The 20,077-nt window shown below is 35.3% G+C and overlaps 2 protein-coding genes and 1 long non-coding RNA gene across 16 annotated transcripts in view; 1 reads left to right on the plus strand and 2 right to left on the minus strand.

The window, feature by feature from the left end:
- The window catches only part of LOC115941665 (uncharacterized), a 188,306-nt gene extending 187,174 nt beyond the window's left edge, over positions 1-1,132 (minus strand). For all 7 annotated transcript variants that reach the window (XR_014148476.1, XR_014148480.1, XR_014148477.1 and 4 more), the window contains exon 1: positions 1,018-1,132. This is a non-coding gene — a long non-coding RNA (uncharacterized LOC115941665). The remainder of the gene's footprint in view (positions 1-1,017) is intronic.
- A 115-nt stretch (positions 1,133-1,247) lies between these two features.
- On the plus strand, positions 1,248-14,637 carry GNPNAT1 (glucosamine-phosphate N-acetyltransferase 1). Of its 6 annotated transcripts, none has more exons than XM_081830498.1 (7): positions 1,251-1,461; positions 2,778-2,950; positions 7,198-7,365; positions 8,812-8,874; positions 10,349-10,476; positions 11,642-11,703; positions 13,421-14,637. In XM_081830498.1, the coding sequence occupies exons 3-7, from the start codon at positions 7,212-7,214 to the stop codon at positions 13,566-13,568; spliced, it is 555 nt and encodes a 184-aa protein (XP_081686624.1). In that variant the 5' UTR covers positions 1,251-1,461; positions 2,778-2,950; positions 7,198-7,211; the 3' UTR covers positions 13,569-14,637. The 6 variants fall into 6 exon arrangements, with proteins under 6 accessions (XP_030886321.1, XP_081686624.1, XP_030886320.1 ...); XM_031030460.2 differs by having other exon boundaries at positions 1,251-1,406; XM_031030461.2 differs by lacking the exon at positions 2,778-2,950 and having other exon boundaries at positions 1,248-1,461; positions 7,198-7,323.
- STYX (serine/threonine/tyrosine interacting protein) overlaps positions 13,860-20,077 on the minus strand; it is a 43,372-nt gene continuing 37,154 nt past the window's right edge. For all 3 annotated transcript variants that reach the window (XM_031030464.2, XM_006735561.3, XM_081830497.1), the window contains one exon: positions 13,860-19,578. In XM_031030464.2, the coding sequence (XP_030886324.1) occupies positions 19,505-19,578 (74 nt within the window). In that variant the 3' untranslated portion in view covers positions 13,860-19,504. The remainder of the gene's footprint in view (positions 19,579-20,077) is intronic.

The following is a 20,077-nucleotide window of genomic DNA, read 5'->3' on the forward strand; positions in this document are numbered from 1 at the left end:
TTTAGAACTGTGTTCTATGATAAATTTTATAATTGATTGCTTCACTTTTTGTTAAATTATAAAATTTACAGAATTCTGTTGCTCAGAAGAAACTCATTGAAAAAATAGGGCCAGACTGTAATAAGGAAACAAAGCTATATGTTTCTTAGTATTTGTGGTGTTTATTTCTTTTTATGTCTTATACAAACCTTCCTACGCAAAAGGGTAAAAGGACGGACACAGAAATGTGGATGCCATCAGCCCCACTTTTGTTTGAAGGTGTGAGAATGCATGAACCAGTAAAAGTGTTAACTGGAATTTAAATCTCACAAATAAGCAGAAAATTTAATTCCTGGCAGACTATATACGGTGTTCACTGAACAATATTAAGAATAAAATACTTTGCAATTTCAGTAAGTTGAAATTTATGGCATAAGGCAAGGAATGGGAGCCACGAGCTCTGTGACTTTGGTAAATTACTTAACGTCTCTGAACCTCGGTTTCCTAATCTGTAAAATGAGGACATGTCTTTTGGAAATGGGAGCTCAGAGAAAAGTCATTTTTTGTCCTAACCCAGGGTTTCTCCACCTCAGCAGTACTGACATTTCAGACCAAGTTGAAACGTTGTTGTGGGGCCCTGTCCTGTGTATTTCAAGATGTTTAACAGTGTACCTGGTCTCTCCCCACCTCTACCCTCTGTCAATCTGGAGAGACGCCAGTGACACCTCTCCCACAGACATGAGGCTGAAAAAGCTCCAGACATTGCCAGCTGTCCCCTGGGAGGCAAACCCGCCACAGCTGAGAACCAGGGCCTCAACCCTATGGTTCATCCAAAAAGGATGTGAAAGGAGTGTAGTGGCCCCGCTTCATGGAGGTGACTCAGAAAACTGAGGATGAGGAGCTTCCAGCTGCCAGTGAGTCGCCGAAGTCCTAATTAAATGGACTATTAAAAGAGGGCCACAAGGGGCAACCGAAGAGGGTAAGAGGCCGAACGTCCGGCTTCCGAAAATGAAAGAGGCCCACACTATCAGCACTTACACTTCTTCGCTGACTCCTAAGCTGAGTTATTTCCAGAGAAGCGGAGAGCCGGAGGCCGCGGGGAACGCCGCAGGTAGCCAGCCGAGGTGCCGCCTCGCGCCGCCGGGAGGCGGAGTCCCCGCGGGGGCGGTCCTCGCCGCGCCCCACGTGCGAGAGCCCGCCGCAGGCCCCGCCCCGGCCCGCCCCTCGTCCTCCGCCCCCGGAGCGCCTCCGCCCGCCTGCGCGCGGCCCTGCGTAAGCGGCCCGGGGTGGGGCGGAGGCGTTGGCGCTGCCACGTCGTGGTCGCGGCTCGCGTAGCGGCGGCCGCGACGGCAACCGTGGCTCGGGAGGTAGCGGAGGAGGTGGGGCTGGCGCTGAAGCCGGATCCGGATCGGGTGCTGTGTACCGGGGTGGGTGAGAATTCGACGGGCCTGGAGAGGAGCGCCGACCGCGAGGCCTCCACGGGTGAGGGAGGCTGGGGGCCGGGGAGCGAGAGCGGGGCGCGCCGGGTGTCCTGGGGGCCGTCGCGGGCCTGCCTGCACATTTATCAAACAGGTGTGACTGTGACTGCTGCCCCCGGGCGAGGCGAGCTAGGCCCGGGTGGGAGGGGTCTGTTCCGGGAGCCGCGCATTTAGCTTGGCCAGGTCGGTGCACATGTGGTTGTAGAGCGCGGTTCCGAGCAAGTTGAGCGGGCACGCGCCTGGAGCAGAGAGAGGTTAGGGATGGGGCCAGGGGTCCAGCCGTACAGGGCTGCGGGAGCAGGGACCGGGGTCGAAACTAACTCTTCGCTCAGCAGGCTTTAGCGTGGAGGATCGAGACAGTTGCTCAGTCTCTGCTGCCACTGGTTTTGAACAGGCACAAATGACCCGACCCCTCTTTTACCCGTTCCTTTCCGAGGTGCACCCCACCGCGGTCGGGAGCCGCATGAGAACATGCTCCTGCTCCGAAGATCACATTCTGCACTGACTAATTGGGGCTTTTACTGCAGGAAGGAGGGACATCCTTTGTCTCTTTTCCCGGGGCTTGTACCCCTAGACACTATGATTTCCCTTATAAGAGGAGCTGATGTTTATGTAAGCCGAACTCTTAAAATTTCTTACAAAATTGAAATGGGCGATTATGGAATTAGTTTTGTTAGGTTATACACTCCTGAACAAATCTTAGAATGGATCTCAAGAAATCATTTAGATCGGTTCTATTTAGGCAGAATTCGCTGACATTTTTTAGAATTAGAGCTACCTGTCTGGTGTGATGATGTAAAGATTGGTGTCTATTGAGTATGGTATTTTAGAGCTCAAGATGGGAAAGCAAGATAGGATCCTAGTCCCAATTCACTCATTTGCTGTGTTACTTTGGGGCTCCATATGCTCGTTTCCTAATCGGTAGTCTGGGAATAATGCCAGTTTATAGGGATCAAATAAACGATCAGAAAATACTTTTTAAAATTCTCAAGTATAATTGCCTAGTTTAATAAATATGGCCAGGCCTGTTAAATCCTCGAATAAAGTGTTCTTTAGATTAAAAATTTTGTGAAATTATTATTCAAATTGTCATGAAATCTATGTAGACAAACCCTAAAGTCTCAAACAGCAAACTTTCCCCCGTTCATCATGTACTGAAGTAATGTAGTGATGGCCCCACCGGTGGCTCTGAACGTATGTTAAGCACTTTAGTCTTGGCCTTGGATTATGCTTTTTAAAATTTTCATTCCCAGTGTCTATTATTACTTGTTGCTCTCAGTTGCTTGCTTCTGCAGCACCTCCTCCCTATTTGTATTTTAGTGTGCTGTGGAAGCTGGGAAACCAAATAGTTGAAATTGTGTCCAAAGAATAGTCAACTGAATGAAAACCTGATGATCCTAGTAAAAATGAGTTTGGTGTATGGTTTTTGTGATATCACTTGTGGCAGTTTGGCAATCTTTCTTCTTTTGGATTTTCTGAAATGTGACCTTCAAGTAAGTCTTACACCATTTGTTGTTCATTCACTAGGCACTCATTGGGCTGTAAGGCATGTATGGGCCTTGTAAATGCGTGCTAACTTGGCAGTTAAATTGGAAAAGTTTTGGAGAAATATTTAGGGAGGGATAGGGTTTATTTTTTATTTTTTTAAAGATTTTATTTATTTATTTGACAGAGCAGAAGCAGGGGGAACTGAAGAGGGAGAAGCAGACTCCAACTGTGCAGGGCTCCTTGCAGGGCTTGATCCTAGGACCCTGGGATCACGACCTGAGCCAGGTGACCCTAGGGTTTACTTTTTAAAATCAATCACCCCAGTGATAATGATACTTAGCCTCAAACAACTGCAATTCTATTTACTGAAATTTCCTGGTTTTGCAATACCGTGGGTGCCTTAAGATGCTAAAATATTATTTCTTTTGTAAACCAAATTTATTTCATTCCTTTCTAAAATCTTTTGAAATTTGGTATCAAATCACATCCTATTTTAACTTTCTCAGCATATTGGGCACCAGCAGAATTTTACTTAATGGGGATGGAGTAAGACAAAGGAAAGTAACTTTAGGTATGGCTTTGTTTTGTAAAATAGGTCATAAAAACATTTTCATCTAATTGCCTGGTTAATGGATTCTTATTTCTATTCAGAATGCTTTGTTTTTTGTATTTTGACATATCTGATACTCTTATTTTCCAAATACAGTTTATAAGTGTTGCTTTTGACTAAATTTTTAACTTGTATAATTAAGTAGGGAATTCATCTTCACTAGTGCATCTTCAGTACTAAGAGTATAGAATCTGTAGTCATGCAGGAATGGCTGCATAATCTGTGGTAACCCGTGCAAAACACAAATGGAGGGCTCTTTGTTGAAAAATTAAGAATCTCAAAACAGTGGCAGCAGAAAGTAGAACCAAGTGGGGGGCCTTGGGCACTGCACAGGTCCAGTGCCCTTGAAGCTGGCTCTGTTGCTTGGTTTTGAATCCTAACTCTGTTCCTTATTGGCTCTGTTATCTTGAGCAAATTACTGTGCCTGCTTCCTGGTCTGTAAAATGGGGATAATAATGATAGACCTTTCATTGTATTTTTATGAGTTAACAAATACAAAGCACTCCATAAATTTTAGCCAATATTATTTTTTTGATCATTCATGGAATAGGACCATCTGATTAAAGAAAAGCATAGGAAAATAGTAGTATTTACTGTTTAAAATTCATTAGTTAAAGGCTTCATAATCCTAATTCTCTTGTGTACCTCCTCTCCCCTTTCTCTCTTGGAAATTATTAACTGTATTTTGTGTTCTCTAGGCTATATTCTATTGTATATTGATTCTGTTGCATCTTCATAGGAAAAAGTAATCTAGTTAACTTTAAATTGTTCTAATGTTCATCTAAATTCCCTTTTGAGCTTTCTTTAAATTTCATGGTTACAACTGTATGTTAAATAAAATGATAATCAAACCTGTTTAAATAGTGTGTTGCCCTGAGGAACGAAATTTTTAACTCTCTGGCTTCTGTATTTAATATATACGTTTTACTTTGTTAATAAATATTTAGCCTGGGGGCGCCTGGGTGGCTCAGTTGGTTAAGCGACTGCCTTCGGCTCAGGTCATGATCCTGGAGTCCCGGGATCGAGTCCCCCATCGGGCTCCCTGCTCGGCAGGGAGTCTGCTTCTCCCTCTGACCCTCCCCCTTCTCATGTACTCGCTCTCTCTCATTCTCTCTCAAATAAAAATAAATAAATAAATCTTTAAAAAAAAAAAGGTTTTAAAAAAATAAATAAATATTTAGCCTGTTTATTTGCATACCCAAAAAACAGTGTTGTTACAGTGATGTTACTCATCTCATCTTTGAGATGAGCGCAAACCCAAAAGCCTTAGGGATCCAATTATCAGGGACAAACAGTAAAATGCATGCATTAAAGTTAACCTATAAAAAAATCTGTTTCAAGGGGCGCCTGGGTGGCTCAGTTGGTTAAGCGACTGCCTTCGGCTCAGGTCATGATCCTGGAGTCCCGGGATCGAGTCCCACATCGGGCTCCCTGCTCAGCAGGGAGTCTGCTTCTCCCTCTGACCCTCCTTTCTCTCATGCTCTCTGTCTCTCATTCTCTCTCTCAAATAAATAAAATCTGAAAAAAAAAAAAAATGAAAAAAAAATCTGTTTCAAGTGGACTGTAAGCTTGTTAAATTTGATATGATTGTTAATCATCACAATTTATTTCCTTATTAGTCTTAGAACCAGGGATAGTGTTTATGGCATAACATATTTGAGTTATTTTTGAGGGGAAAAAAAAAGCCCTTTGGTATTCTACATAATAAACTATGATTATTTTTTTATTCTTTCTTTCCTATCCAAGAAAGTTTCAGTTTAACATAAACATATAACCTGTCATCCTTTTTGCAGCCCCTGTACCCAGCACAGTGCCTGACTCATGAATTAATTTAATGATGAAAAATATTTTAAAAAATTTATAAACATGAATTTTTAATTAGTTGCTAACTAGAATATATCCCATTGAGCACTTGCAGTGTGCCAGGCACTGTTAAGTGCTGTATATAATAATTCATTTCATCCTTCTAATAATTTCATTTCCATTTTACAAATGAGGAAACAGATTGTCAGAGTTGACATTAGCCATAATCACATTTGACATTTGAACACCAGCTTTGACTCCAGAGCTCATGCTTTTTTCTGTCTTAGGTTTACTGGCTCCACTAATTTTGTGATCTTGGGCAGGTTACTTACCATGTGTTGCCTGCATTTCCTCATCTGTTAAAATGGAGCTAATAATCATCCCTATCCTGTGAGATTGTTGAAGTAAATGAATTAGTATTGTGTAAGGTTCTTTGAACAATGCCTGATCCATCAAAAGTGCTGAACAAATTTTAACTTCTGTTACTACATCATGCTACCTTCCCAAAGCCTCTACTACAGTGCAGCATTACCTATAGGGTTGTGTCCTATAGGGTTGTGTCGGGTTCCACAGGCAGGAGTTGAATGGACCTTTAAGGAAAAGTTAAGGATTGCCCTTAAGCATATTGTGACTTAGGAAATAGGGAACATAATGGGGGTGGGATTATAGGGAAAACCGTTGTCATTAAATGGACTTTAATTTTTCCTATTTGTTTCCTTGTTTTATGGTAATGTTATGGCTGTATATCTTTAAATTCTTTGTTTCAAAGAAGCGCTAGAAGCAAGTATCAAATAGAATAGTTTCCTTAACTGGGTAAAGAGATAGAAATGGAAGTTAGGGGGCGTTGCTTTACAGTCTCATAACAGTTGTTAGGAAGACCCTGTTCTAGCAACTCTGTTCCACAGACATGCCGCTGCTCCCATTTTTATGCTTTATTCTATCCTTATATTTGTTATTTAGTCTGTTTTATTAGACTACACCTAGTAATCTGCCCATTTCTGAGTGTTCAAAAAAGAGGACAATACCATAAAATGACCCTTTTATAATAGCATGAAAAACACTGGCTATTCTTAAGCTGCCTAAATGCAGCTGAGAAACTTACATTATAGATTTTTAGAAAATCTGGTGTGAAAATAAAATCCAACAGATACCTTTAATACGAATCTGTCATAGCTAAGACCAGATATTAGAATGAACGTGGAGAGTAAGTAATCTAAGCCAGTTCATCAATTATCTTCTGTTCATGGTTCACATAAACAAGTAACATACCCAGTAAGTCTTAGTGGTAAGACCAACAAATAATTGTGGAGCCCAGTAATAAAATCCAGTAATGAAAAAGTAAAAGCTCATGTTAAGTCAGCTATTCACAGTGCTATGCTAGCACCAACCCATAGGAAAAATGTTTTAAGATTTTATTCATTTATTTATTTTAGAGCACGCACGTCAGCGTGGGGAGGGTCAGAGAGAGAGAATCTCCAGCAAATTCCGCCCGGCACAGAGCCCAGTGCTAGCTCGATCTCACGACCCTTGAGATCATGACCCAAGCAGAAACCAAGAGTTGGTCGCTCAACCACTGAGCTACCCAGGTGCCCCAAGAAAAATGTTTTAAAATACTTGCTAGAAAATATGGTTTTTAGTTTAAAACTTATAAAGTCAGTCACTTCTTTACTATCTGATGTTCACCGTGAGTTTTCTATTTATCTGTGGTTATGGCATTTATGTGAGATTCAGGATAGAATGAGTTATCTTGCATATGTGTTCATTTTTATTAAGTAATAGAATTTCTCACTGATCCTAATTCCATATTAAAATGCCTTACCATTTAAAATTGTATTTTAGATCTTACTGCAAAGATGAAACCTGATGAAACTCCTATGTTTGACCCAAGTCTACTCAAAGAAGTGGACTGGAGCCAGAATACAGCTACCTTTTCTCCAGCCATTTCCCCAACACATCCTGGAGAAGGTTTGGTTTTGAGGCCCCTTTGTACTGCTGACTTAAATAGAGGTAGGGACTCAGTTTACAAATCCTGGTTAGAATTACACAGTTGGTCCTTGACAACATGGGGGTTAGGGGCACTGACCCCTGTGCATTTGAAAATCTGTGTATAAACTTTGATTTGCCAAACACTTAATAGCTTACTGTTGACTGGAAGCCTTGCCAATAACAGAAATAGTTGATTAACACGTTATATGTGTTATGTACTGTATTCTTAAAGTAAGCTAGAGAAAAGAGAATGTTACTAAAATCATAAAAGGAAGAGAACATTTATTAACAGTACTGTGTTTATTGAAAAAAAAAGTGGACCCATATAGTTCAATCCTGTGTTATTCAAGGGTCAACTGTAATTGGCATTCTATTTTCTCCAGAAACATAATGGTGCTGATAATTTTAAAAAATAATGTTTGACTTTTGAATTATTTTTTTGTACTTAATTTTTTTTAAAGATTCTATTTATTTTGAAGTACGCTCTACACCCAATGTGGAGCTCGAACTCATGACCCTGAGATCAAGTTGCATGCTTCACTAACTGAGCTAGCCAGGTGCCCCTTTTGTACTTAATTTTTAAAGTGACTGAGACAATTCTAATATATATATATATCATGGCTAAGACCAGGTATTACTGTGAAATATTTCAAATGACTTAAAGTACAACAGTACTCCTTCCTAATTAAGAATCCAAAAAGACTTTTCATAAAGGTAAAATTATCACTTATAATGGCACATAAGGAAAAATCTTCTCTAAGAAGCTGGATGGGGAATGAGGGTAGAGATAATATGCCTTGGATAAGTTGCAAAGGTTTTGTTTACATATATTTCTTTTTTTAATGTCTAAATTCTCCAAATGATTCTTTAAATTTAATACAAAATCAACTTTTTCATTTTTGTAATAAAAAAAGCGACTTTTTCATTTTCTTTTTGGTAGGAAATCTAAAGAAACTAATTTTGGCCAAACTAATTATTCAGCATGTAGAAATTAAGATTCTCAAAGTTCTAAAATGTTCACATTAACATTTATGAAATTAATCAGGAATCTTTAAAAATTAGTCTCAACAGTATTATATATATTTTATTTTAAAAATATTACCATATTTGGCCATAATAATAATCTTGCACCAAAGCATGTATTTGGGAAAATTTGGCATTCCCTGCATCAAATTGAATGCAAATTACATACCTGCTGGTTTTATAAATCTTGAATCATTAAGGGTCTGCACTATTCCAAAAATCTCATGTAGGCAAAAACATTGGTAGAACCTATTGTTTTATGTAGTGATTATAGAAAGAACAGGTTTCAGTTTAATCTTTTTAAATAATAAAATTAATTTTAAAATGATTACATAAAGTTTTGAAAACACAAGTGTCCATAACCCCACCAGCTTCACACATTGCTTTTTTGATTGATCCTTTATTTGGTCTTCTCATGATTTGAAATCTGTTTTTCAAAACTAGGTTTTTTTAAGGTACTAGGTCAACTGACAGAGACTGGAGTTGTCAACCCTGAACAATTTATGAGTAAGTACTACAGCCTCTTTTCCTGAATGAAAAATAAAGGGAAACAAGATTTTTCATTTGGAGCTATGTTCAGTGTCTATTGTGTTTTTTGTTCAAATAGTTAGAAATTATTCATACAACAATTAGCTATTATTTAAATGTTTAATGTGGCTAACCTGTTCTAGAATCCAAGTGTAGTAATTAACATGTTTTACAAAATACCTGACTTTTAGATAATTACTGTAGCTAGGTGGCAGCTCTAGATTGTTTTATATTGTAGTATTTTTCATGTGGTTAGGTTATTCATGGAAATTTCATCACCAAATAAAAAAGGGTAAGAAATTATGTTCTAAATTTAATTTGTTTATATTGAATTTTAAGATCAACTGGTATCTTCGAATTTATAGTTCAGCCCCCCTTTTTTATATATATGAGAGAATGGAAATCCAGAAAGGTCAAATGACTTAAGATCACAAGTAGTTATTGGTAAGGAAAAGACTAGAACCTTCCTGATTCCATCCAGTGCTCTAACACTATCCTCCTGTTTTCTATAATTTCTTCATTTCCTTCACTAGGTAATTTTGTTTTGTACTCTATCTGACCCTCCCCCAAGATGAAGATCACCATTTTCTGATTCTCATTGTTTTCCTTTATTGAATTTATTTCTTCTTTCCCCTCCAGAACCCTATCTAGAACAAGACTATGGAAATAAACTATGTGAGAATATTAGGCTCAGTTTTTATTCCTGAATTCCTCTTTGCATGCATATCAGATTAGATGAGAAGCCCATTATTTTGGCAATTTAAGTACTAAAAATCAATTTGAGAGGAAAGTATTCCATCTTTGCTCCTATTCTATCTATGTGACTTTGGGATGATTACTTAGAAATGGGGACATTTTTCACCTACTTCACAAGGTGCTTTCAAAACAAGCAAAACTGAGGACTCTGTTTCTTAAAAAGCAAGTCATGGAGTCATTAAACACTTCAGGTCACAAAGGGAAAACTGAAAACTACTTTGTCAAAATATTTTGAAGCCCGAAGACTAAAAATTACAGAATGGAGCCATGTAAACATTCTTATAAAATTTGCAGTTTTGTTCTATTCAAATATCAAGTGTAAATGTTAATTTGACTTTAAGTAATGAAGATATTAAAATTCATTAGTCACAGAAGTGGCAACATCTACAATTTATTTGTATTATAAGTGCTGTTCACCTGTAATAGCTGTTAATAGTTGTACTTTGCTAGCAGACTTTTAAAATGTATAGGCCATATTTCCATTGATAATGATTGGTGATGTTTTAATCACTTGGTCATTAATATTAATTAATATTTTATATTTAATATTAATATTTAATGATATTAATATTTTCTTAAATCACCATGATGAAAGAACTTTAAATATTCAATAATGAAATAAGCTAATCCTAGTATTTTTATGGCACCTACTAAAGTTTAATGTCTACCACATAATACTCTTCCAATTAATACACAGAATCTTTTGAGCACATGAAGAAATCTGGAGACTATTATGTTACAGTTGTGGAAGATGTGACTTTAGGACAAATTGTTGCCACGGCAACTCTGATAATAGAACATAAATTCATCCATTCCTGTGCTAAGGTATGTGTTCACATTAATGCTTATGAATAAAACAGGTGTTTTCTAGCAAAACTGACTATGAGTTTCCATTAGACAAATCTATTTTCTCACTGCATTTCATTGTAAAATGAGAGCTGTACTGCCCTGAATAAAGCTCTCAGAAATCACTTAGTAACATTTTCCCATTGTGTTCTGGAAATTAGGAGGAAGAAAATGTATTAATAATCTGAATTGTTTGTTAAAAATTTTTCTGTAAGGTGTCAGATTTGGTATAGTCCTAGAGAAACCAAGTCAGCATCATAAAATTTGGCAGTAATGATTAGAATACCTGATGCTATTTTTTACACAATACTTTGTATATAGATTAACACAAATTCTCATCAGTTTCCAAGGAGTTAAAGAGTTTAGAATATAATTGTCCTTGAACAACATGGGAGTTAAGGACAGACCCACCCCCACTTCCTGCAGTCAAAAATCTGCATGTAACTTGACTTCCGAAACTACTAATAGCCTACTGTTTACTGGAAGTGTTACCAACAACATAAACAGTTGATTAACACATATTTTGTATGTTATATATATTGTATATGGTATTTTTATAATAAAGCTAGAGAAAATGTTATAAAACATAAGGAAAATACACTTACAGTATGGTATTTATCAAAAAAATCTGCATAAAGTGGACCTGTGCAGTTCAAACCCATGTTGTTCGAGGGTCAACTGTATTCTCTAATTGTGATATTTCTAATGCTCGTTCACTACTTGTGACTCACATGAGAACATAGGTAATCCAGTGAAAATAAGATAGGAACACTTGGAATGTATTCTGTGAAGTATGAATTTTGGTGGTGTTTACTAGAAATTAATAAATTGTATTTGGATGTTTGAAATTGCTATTAAGCAAGGAGTAAGATGGTGTAGTATGAACATGCCAAGATTACATTTTGGTGATGTGGATTCTGAAATCTGCTTTAAAACAGTGGGGTGCGAAGATTTAGGATATAGACAAAACAGGATTAGGTCATAAATTGATTCATTATATTATTTCCTCCATAATTAAAAAAGGCTTGCATTTTGGTTTTTGAAGTTCGTTTACAAAACATTTATCTATGAATTATGTCACTTGTTGATTTAGCTAAAAACAAAACTACATGCCTAGTCCTTTAAACATTGTAAATATTTTCAGAGAGGAAGAGTAGAAGATGTTGTTGTTAGTGATGAATGCAGAGGGAAGCAGCTTGGCAAACTGTAAGTAGGCAGAAACAAAGTATCCCTGGTTAGATACTTTCCCTGTTTCTCTTAATAGTTTCTTGCTATTTGTTAAAAGATGTTTTCCTGTTTGAAGTTCTTTTTGGGTGTCACTAATTAGGCTGACTCTGTAGCTTAAACCAAATTTAATGAAGAAACAAAGTATATGTTTTATCATATAAAGGTTTAGAAATTGGAAGTATACTGTTTTATAGACTAACATTTTTATTAACTTTCACTTTTAGTAACAGTATTCTCCTACTAGTAGGAAACAAACTTTGGTTAAGTGATCAACCCATCTCCCAGTCATATTTAAAAACAAAGGAAATGTTCTGTCTTTTAAGTTTTTGAAACATATACTAAAATAGGTTTTCCTGTATAATCCTCTATGTATTTATCTAAATCTTTTAAAATAAATTCAAGCTTCATAGGTTTATTGCCTATTTTATAAGCTAGAACTAGCTTCTTAGTACCATCTCTTCTGAGTTTTAAGGAATTCACTCAAATATTAAGTACCTGCTCTGTGCAAGATATTATTCAAGGTATTTGGGATACATCAGTGAACAAAACAGACCAGCTTCTAGTATTCTAGTCCACTTAATTTTGTCATATCTTTTATAATTTAATAACTTCAGCCAAGATGTTCTGTCTTCAAAATGATACAACTTTTCAGTCTATGCAAACATGAGAAAACCCCCTGGGCAAATTTTTGTAGATCTTTTCTGTTTTTTTGTCTCCCTAAGGCAGTTAGAATCACTTTTTTTTTTTTTTAAGATTTTGAGAGTGAGCGAGCAGGGGGAGGGGCAGAGAGAGGAGACTCCCCGCTGAGCAGGGAACCCAAAGGGGGACTCCATCCTAGGACCCTGAGATCATGACCTGTGCTGAAGGCAGATGCTTACCACACTGAGCCACCCAAGTGCCCCTAGAATGACATTCTTTTTTTTTAAAGATTTTATTTATTTTATTTATTTATTTGAGAGAGAGAATGAGAGAGAGAGCACATGAGAGGGGGGAGGGTCAGAGGGAGAAGCAGACTCCCTGCCGAGCAGGGAACCCGATGCGGAACTCGATCCTGGGACTCCAGGATCATGACCTGAGCCGAAGGCAGTCGCTAGAACAACTGAGCCACCCAGGCGCCCTAGAATCACATTCTTATACTGGGTTTGGATTCTTTAAGGATTTGAAAAATGTATCCTTTTTTGCTTTGTTTCTATTTCATATTAATTAGAGCAATCCAGAGTTAATCTGATATATGCTTTCACAAATATTAGCTTTAAAATGATAAAGAACAAAGCCATTATTTACTCATTTCATGTGGGAATGCTGACTGTTCCTAAGTAGTCTGAATAGATTTAGGAAAAAAATTTAAAATTTTGGCCATGTTTTTTAAAAGATTGACAATCTCTAGTGTTAAAATTAATATTAAACCTATTTTTAAAGAGGGTTTAGGGTGAATTTAGTATTGTCCTATTTATTAATGCACTAGTGATTACTAGATAAAGTATATTTGAAACAGTAAAATGCTTTGGGTGAATTAAATGCTTTTCCACTCAAAATTTGAATATTTAAATGAATACAGTGAGAAAGGTCATGTTCTAAACCTGTTTCTAATATAAATTTGTTGTTATTTATGTAATTTTTATTCATTCATACTAAGTTACTCAAATGCATTTTTATTAACAAATGCTCTATGCTCCCCCCCACCTTTGAATTTCAGGTTATTATCAACCCTTACTTTGCTAAGCAAGAAACTGAACTGTTATAAGATTACCCTTGAATGTCTACCACAAAATGTTGGTTTCTATAAAAAGTTCGGATATACAGTATCTGAAGAAAACTACATGTGTCGGAGGTTTCTAAAGTAAAAATATTTTAAGAAAGACATTTGTCAAAAGAGCTAATGCAACAAGGCGATACTCTTCCTAGAGTTAAAATACTTTGTTGCTGCAACCCAGTGACCTCCATAAGTACTGGATTGAAAGAAAACATTGTAATACAATAAATATAATGACATTTAGAAGATTACTTTGGGCTCGTGGGACATGCCGTGAGTTTAGATTACAAATGAGTATTATAAAGGGGATGATTTTTAACCAAAGGAATATATTTTTAACTTGAATCTTTTCTTGCATTGTATTTTTCTAAAGTTTGCTTCATTTCTTTGTAGTTAGAGTATAGGTAGTAAGGAGTTCTGTGTCTGCTATCTGTACTGCTTGTTAAAAAAAAAAAAAAAAGCATACCATGAATAAGGCTGTTATCACATTCATAAAATGAATATTTTGTTTCAAAGAAACACCAAAAACCACTTAGGAGTGTATCATTTTTCCACATATCATGTGAAATTGGATAAGATGTAACTAAATGTAGTCCAGTCCAACATCTGTTGATCCTAATTCTATATTGGTAAACAACCTGGTCAGCCTTTTAAAGTAGAAATGAAAATTATAAAATGTAACGAGATTCAAAGTAAAGCAATCTAAGTGCACATCTAAAAGTTTATATAATTCTTACGCAGATAAGGTACCACCTGTCTTATATGTGAAATATAATTACTCATTTGTTTAAAATACCTAAGAGCAAATATAAGGTACTTTTTAACAGTGAATTAACAAATCTTGGTACATTACGTATTTCTAACCTGATTTCTCATCATCGATGTCTGAAGCCTTTCTTCTGAGTAACATTTTTATGAAAAATAAATGACAAAACTGAGTGGAATATTTAAATATGTATCATACTGCATTTGTTACATCCTTAAAATGCTGATGGAAGCTTTTCTATTTACTGTGATTGTCATGGTACTATTATTCTGGTCACTATCTTGTTTTGATTTTATTTATTTTAATTATTTTTTCAAGTTGAAGGATTCAGTATTTTATTAATTGTTCTGATCTTTTGCATTCCATGTTACATTAAACCTGTTCATACGATGAAGTCTTTTGTTAGAATTCTAATGTCTTTGTTTTTCTTGAGTTCTCAATTGAACTATTAGGTCACATCCTGGTTCATAAGATTTCAGTTTTGTGTACGCTTTGTAAAATTAACTGGGAAGATAAAGACCAACCACTTTTTATCCCTGATTCACACCTACCTCAACTGGATTTAGGATTTCTCCTTGCAGTAAGCTACAGTTGGCTTTCTAAAACAACAAAAAGCCTTCACCAGTAGAGGGTGCACTACTTACCTGCTAACAACCTATGCATATGAAGTGATCTGTCTCTAGTGAAAGCAACAAACCTGCTTTTTGCCTTTTCAGCCAGTTTTGCCATTTCAGGAGTCCTACAACTGTAGCATGACAGTAGCTTTATTAGGTACATTCTAGTAATTAAAACCCATGTTAAAAAAGCGTAACAGAAGGCAAAATTAAATGCTTTATCTTTCTCATTTCTGAACAATTTGAAGTAAAACTGTCTACAAGGTTAGTATTTAAATAAATCCCTTTAGTGTCCTTAAGGTCTTCTCTTAAATCCTTCCTACAGGAAATAGAGTTATAAAGTACAGTAATAAAAATTGTGTCATTGAGCAAAATGGTTCTCTATATTTAGCTTTAGTTAGCCAGAGTATGTTTAAAATTTTCTAAGCCATATTGAGTAAACTTGAGTACAAAAAAAGCTGCATAAAACATTTCATAATATATAAACTATATATTCACATTTTAAAGCATTTGTTTTTGAAAAGGTAGAATGAAGTGACAGCTATGATTTTTATTATGCCTCACATATTTTGTTTATTTGTATTTCCCTGACTCTAAGATGCACTTATTTTTACACTAACATCTTAGAAATCAGGATGCATTTTATGATCAGTGGCTTGCCACAATTTATTCAACAGTATTTTCCCTTTTAGTGGTATGTAAAATAACAGTGTGGTGATAGCATCTTGGATTTGATGAAAAATCAAATGTCATGGCTGACAGGGAAGATGGTACTGTCAAAGCAAGAAGTTTTTTTTTTTTAATGGGCTAGAAGCTGTTCTGTGGATGACTTATATACCCTTTCCTTCAGACACGAATTCCCTCACTTCCAACTCCAAATATGTTCAACTAATCTCAGAAATATTCTTGAGCTAAAATTCAGGCCTTGTCTGGATTACTGATCATAATATTTTTGTGTGTGTGACCACAGAGTTTTGGAAGATACTCTTAAGTGCTTCTCAACGTCCAATGTTCATTCATCCTGGGTTACTTTTATCTAAAAGACAATAATCTAAAGAAGTTCTGAGGCATAAACAGTATAAATGAGCATTTCAGTCTTTTTGAGGTATAATGGCACAACAGTTTTAATACAACCACCAGTCTTTACAAAATAATTTTAATACTTTGTGCCTGGGCTAGCAGCATCTTGCACTGTGACATTCCTATACATACATAAGCATTTTATCCAAGTACAAATGTTAAAAGCAGAGTAACTTAAGCAATTGCCTATACAAAGGTAAATAGACATTGTAGGTTATTTTTCTTGAATCATTTTGCTGCATAGTAAATTGCAATTACATGTCAGTATAATGTTACTGATCTATAGAATACACTTTGAACTGTGAGGTATGGCAACTCCCTATGAGAGAGCTAACATGTAAACCTGAATATTTTGATTTTTTTTTTTTTTTTAGCTGCCATGGATGGGTAAGACAAAAAAAAAATCCAGCATTCAAAGATCCTAGAAACTTTCTAATCAATTAAAATAAAATCCTTTAGTAATTCTCAGCTATTTCCTATCATTTCCATATTGGAGCATTGTTGAATGGACAAAGATAAAGTAAATACTGAAGTGAAGCTAAGTTTGTTATGGAATTATGGATTAAGCCAGTTATTAAAAAAAAATCCGCCAGGTAACTGCTCATTTACTTTACATCAAGTTGAGATCCTGGTGTGTGTGTGTGTGTGTGTGTGTGTGAATACACACACACACACATACATATATATATGCATCCCAACTTTATAATTCAAGATTGCAGTTAAATACTTCTAATTCACTTGAATTACCATGGTAATAAGACAATTAGAAACCTTATATTTTCTTAAAAAGGACATGCTTAACATTTTCTGACATTACTTCTAAACTCAGATGAAGCACAAACTCCCCCCACAAAACAAATATTCCGCTTTAAAAGTTAAACAGTTGAGAGTTGGTAGCAAAAGCTATCCCGGTTTAACATTTCCACCACAGAGACAAATAAAGGTTTAACCGCTGTTTAAGCACCCAATGGATAAGAAATTAACATGAACTAATTAAAATTAGAAGGTAAGAATACTGCCATTCCAGTTTGAATATTTTCAATATTTGTTTCATACTTTTAAAGTGGGACAGTAAAGCAGTTTTCCTGTTTTGCTGCAATTTCAGTTTAAATCCTTGCCCAGATTATGTATTTAAAATTGGATGCTGTATCACTCATACATTATTCAAATTCAGAAAATAAATCATGATTGGTTAAATGTATTATAGGTAACTATCACAAAACATCCGTAGAAATAAAGGAATTCCAAAAATGGAACCAAACAGAAGAAAGACTAGAAGAACTACCAGAAGTGGTTGAACATTAGGTTGAAGAATGGATCCAAGGTAAAACAAACGGGGTGTTTGTACATGAAAGAAAAAATAAACTTCATGTTTTGTCCCCATTAGTACTGTACTCAAGAAGATGATAGTCCCTTTTCCTAGTGTTCAAGAGACAGTCTTTAATATACAGTGCTGGGCAGGCACTTTAGTGACAACATAAAAATTACAGTGGTTAGAAAAAGTGGAAAATTACCAGCTTTAAATTAGTAAATGACCAAATCTGTATTTTTGGCCTAACTAGTAGAGAGGATATGTGTATTTAAGAAACTAATTTTAAAAATCTTAACTCCCTCATTTTAAAACCTAAATGTACTATAATGAAGATTCTTTTAAGCAGAGTTTCTGCCGAACGAAGAAGCATCATAGATTATTAGACTGCAAGAGAGATCTCTGCTGACCTATGTAGTGATCCAAATACAGGAAAGCTGTGTTACCTGCCAAGTGGAATTTCTGAACACAATGCAAATCTTGACTCTACTATAGACTACCACACCAAATGACCTAATCACACAACAGAATACAAGACCACAATGGGATTAATAGGCTGTTTTCAGGGTAGTAAATAGGTGAAGGGATCAGAAGAGGAATACCATCTGGGTCAACAGGAATTAACTCTTAATTAATAAAGCAATTTTAATTTCCACTCTCCTGTTATGCTGGATAAAAAAAAAGCACTTACTGTATTATCTTACAATGCAGGCAAGAAAGCAAAGAAGTAACTTGGTGTAATGGGTTATCTTGCATAGTACCTACTGGTACCAAGGGAACGTATGGAAATCATTCCCATCAGTAAAGCACCTCAAGAGAGGACTGAGAAAAGTGAGATATAAACGAGTTTTGTTTGTGCTACCCTAAATCAACTACAAAAAGTTAAAAACACTCCTCTCCTTCCTCATGGCATACTTAAAATAGCAAAAATGTTTTTCTTAGAACAATCTTTATAAATAAAAATATGGAGAATTAAGGATCCATAAAGTGACTTTGCTAATGCAAATTATGGGGGAAATTTGGATTAACTCAATGTAAAGAATTAAAACACTTAATTTTAAATACAGTGAAGTTTCCCACAAACCACTTTCCCCAATAAATGCATCTTCAAAGAAAAGCTGCTGAGCCAGAACAACCTCACAGAATCATTAAGACAACATAAAATGAAGGAGTAAATGTTCCATATTCCAAATAATTTACTGAGGTTTCTTTAAACCTCAGACTGTTTTAACTAATTTATAGTTAAAAAGAAAAATTACAGAAAAATGTTTAAAACTTTGTACTGTTCTACATACTAATTTAAAGGTCATGAGATTTATTTTTTAATTTTTTTATTGATGCAAGGCACTTTTCTTTTTTGGGCTTCATTTAGAAAAAATAGTGCTACACTGGTTATTCTACTTAGAACTATTTTGGACAAAGAAAAAATGGGCTAAACAAACTCTAAAAAGAACAAACACAACATTTGGCTTTTAAAGAAAAAAGGAAAGTGACTCAAAAGTCTAAAACTCCTTGTTTTTAGTATCTGGTATTACCAAGCAAAATATCTTCCTTTTGTTCATTAAACTTTTTTTTCTATAGAATAAACAAATTAGGAAGATAACAGGAATGGAAGCAATACTTGGATCATGTTAAAGTAAGAAGAGTTAGCTTATGTCATGATTCAAAGATAATAAGGTATTAAGTTTAAAAAAATAAAAGGGTAATGAAGCTACTAAAACAGAAATGTGGCAGATTCCTGCATTTGTTAATGTTTCCGTAAGAGGTTCCATCATAAAAGTGAACGGTAAAATTATTTTTAAAATGTTATAGAACACAAAATGAATTTTTAGCAAACTTTAGGAAATTCTCGTTATAAATTACCCAGATTTTATAAACAAATCCCCCCTAACTTGCATTTTGTTTAAAGTAATAACTTTATATCATACAAATAAATTTCAAGTATGAAAAGTGCATTATTGCAATAATACCTCTTTGCAAGTCCAAAATTCTTCGTTTATAATAAAACTGTAAAGTGTAAAAAAAAAAAAAGAAAAGAAAAGAAAAAGAAGAAAGGAGTAAAACCATCAGTGCCATCTATTGCAGAAGTCCAACATCTTAAAATGTTGCTCAACAAGTTGCAGAGAAACGCCTGGAAGCAACATATAATTAAAAAAAAAATATATATGACTTGTGTTTTTACCATTTTACATTATTATTTTCTCTAGTATCTTCTTCTTCCCAAATAGAAATTCACATCCTCTCTAATGTTGCTTGAGTCAGCCATTCTGTGCAGCTGCCACTTGCATGTTTCCAAAATCATCATCTTCTTCATGTGTTCTCTTCAAACTGCCTAAAAATTATTGCACAAATATAACACATGATGGGAACTTAAACTCATTTGTTAGAATGTTAGAGCTAGTAAAACTTCATTTTCATAGAGCATTACTATGTATATGCACTATGAGAATTCCATGACTGAATTTTTAGTAAAATGTTAAATTCTTTTGATATAAATAACCGAACTTTTATCTTCATAACAAGATACATTTCCCCTCTTGAGAATTAACTATGTCTTAGGTATTACAATCACTTTTAAAACAGTTTGAAAACAGAATTGTTAAAGAGATTATGGTACCTAAACGTTTGGTTACAAAGTTCTTTAGCTACCATAAACCTATGACTTAGAACATAAAATTTAAGAGATTAATTTTATATTTGTACAATTTTATTTTGTAGATATAATTATCTTTTTGCTTTCATAGACACTGCCAAAAATATTTTTCCACTGAAGCTGTGGTTTTATTACCAAGAAGTCTACAGCTGGGAGAAAAGATGGTATGCAAGAGATA

This window comes from Leptonychotes weddellii, chromosome 9, assembly GCF_054177405.1.
Source record: "Leptonychotes weddellii isolate Sample4059 chromosome 9, ASM5417740v2, whole genome shotgun sequence".
Taxonomy (NCBI): Eukaryota; Metazoa; Chordata; class Mammalia; order Carnivora; family Phocidae; genus Leptonychotes; species Leptonychotes weddellii.

Excerpts from the sequence above, each read along its gene's own strand:
- GNPNAT1 (XM_081830498.1), top strand. The coding sequence starts at position 7,212 with ATGAAACCTGATGAAACTCCTATGTTTGACCCAAGTCTACTCAAAGAA. Across the intron at positions 7,366-8,811 it reads TACTGCTGACTTAAATAGAG|GTTTTTTTAAGGTACTAGGT; the intron begins GTAGGGACTCAG and ends TTTCAAAACTAG. Across the intron at positions 8,875-10,348 it reads CAACCCTGAACAATTTATGA|AATCTTTTGAGCACATGAAG; the intron begins GTAAGTACTACA and ends ATTAATACACAG.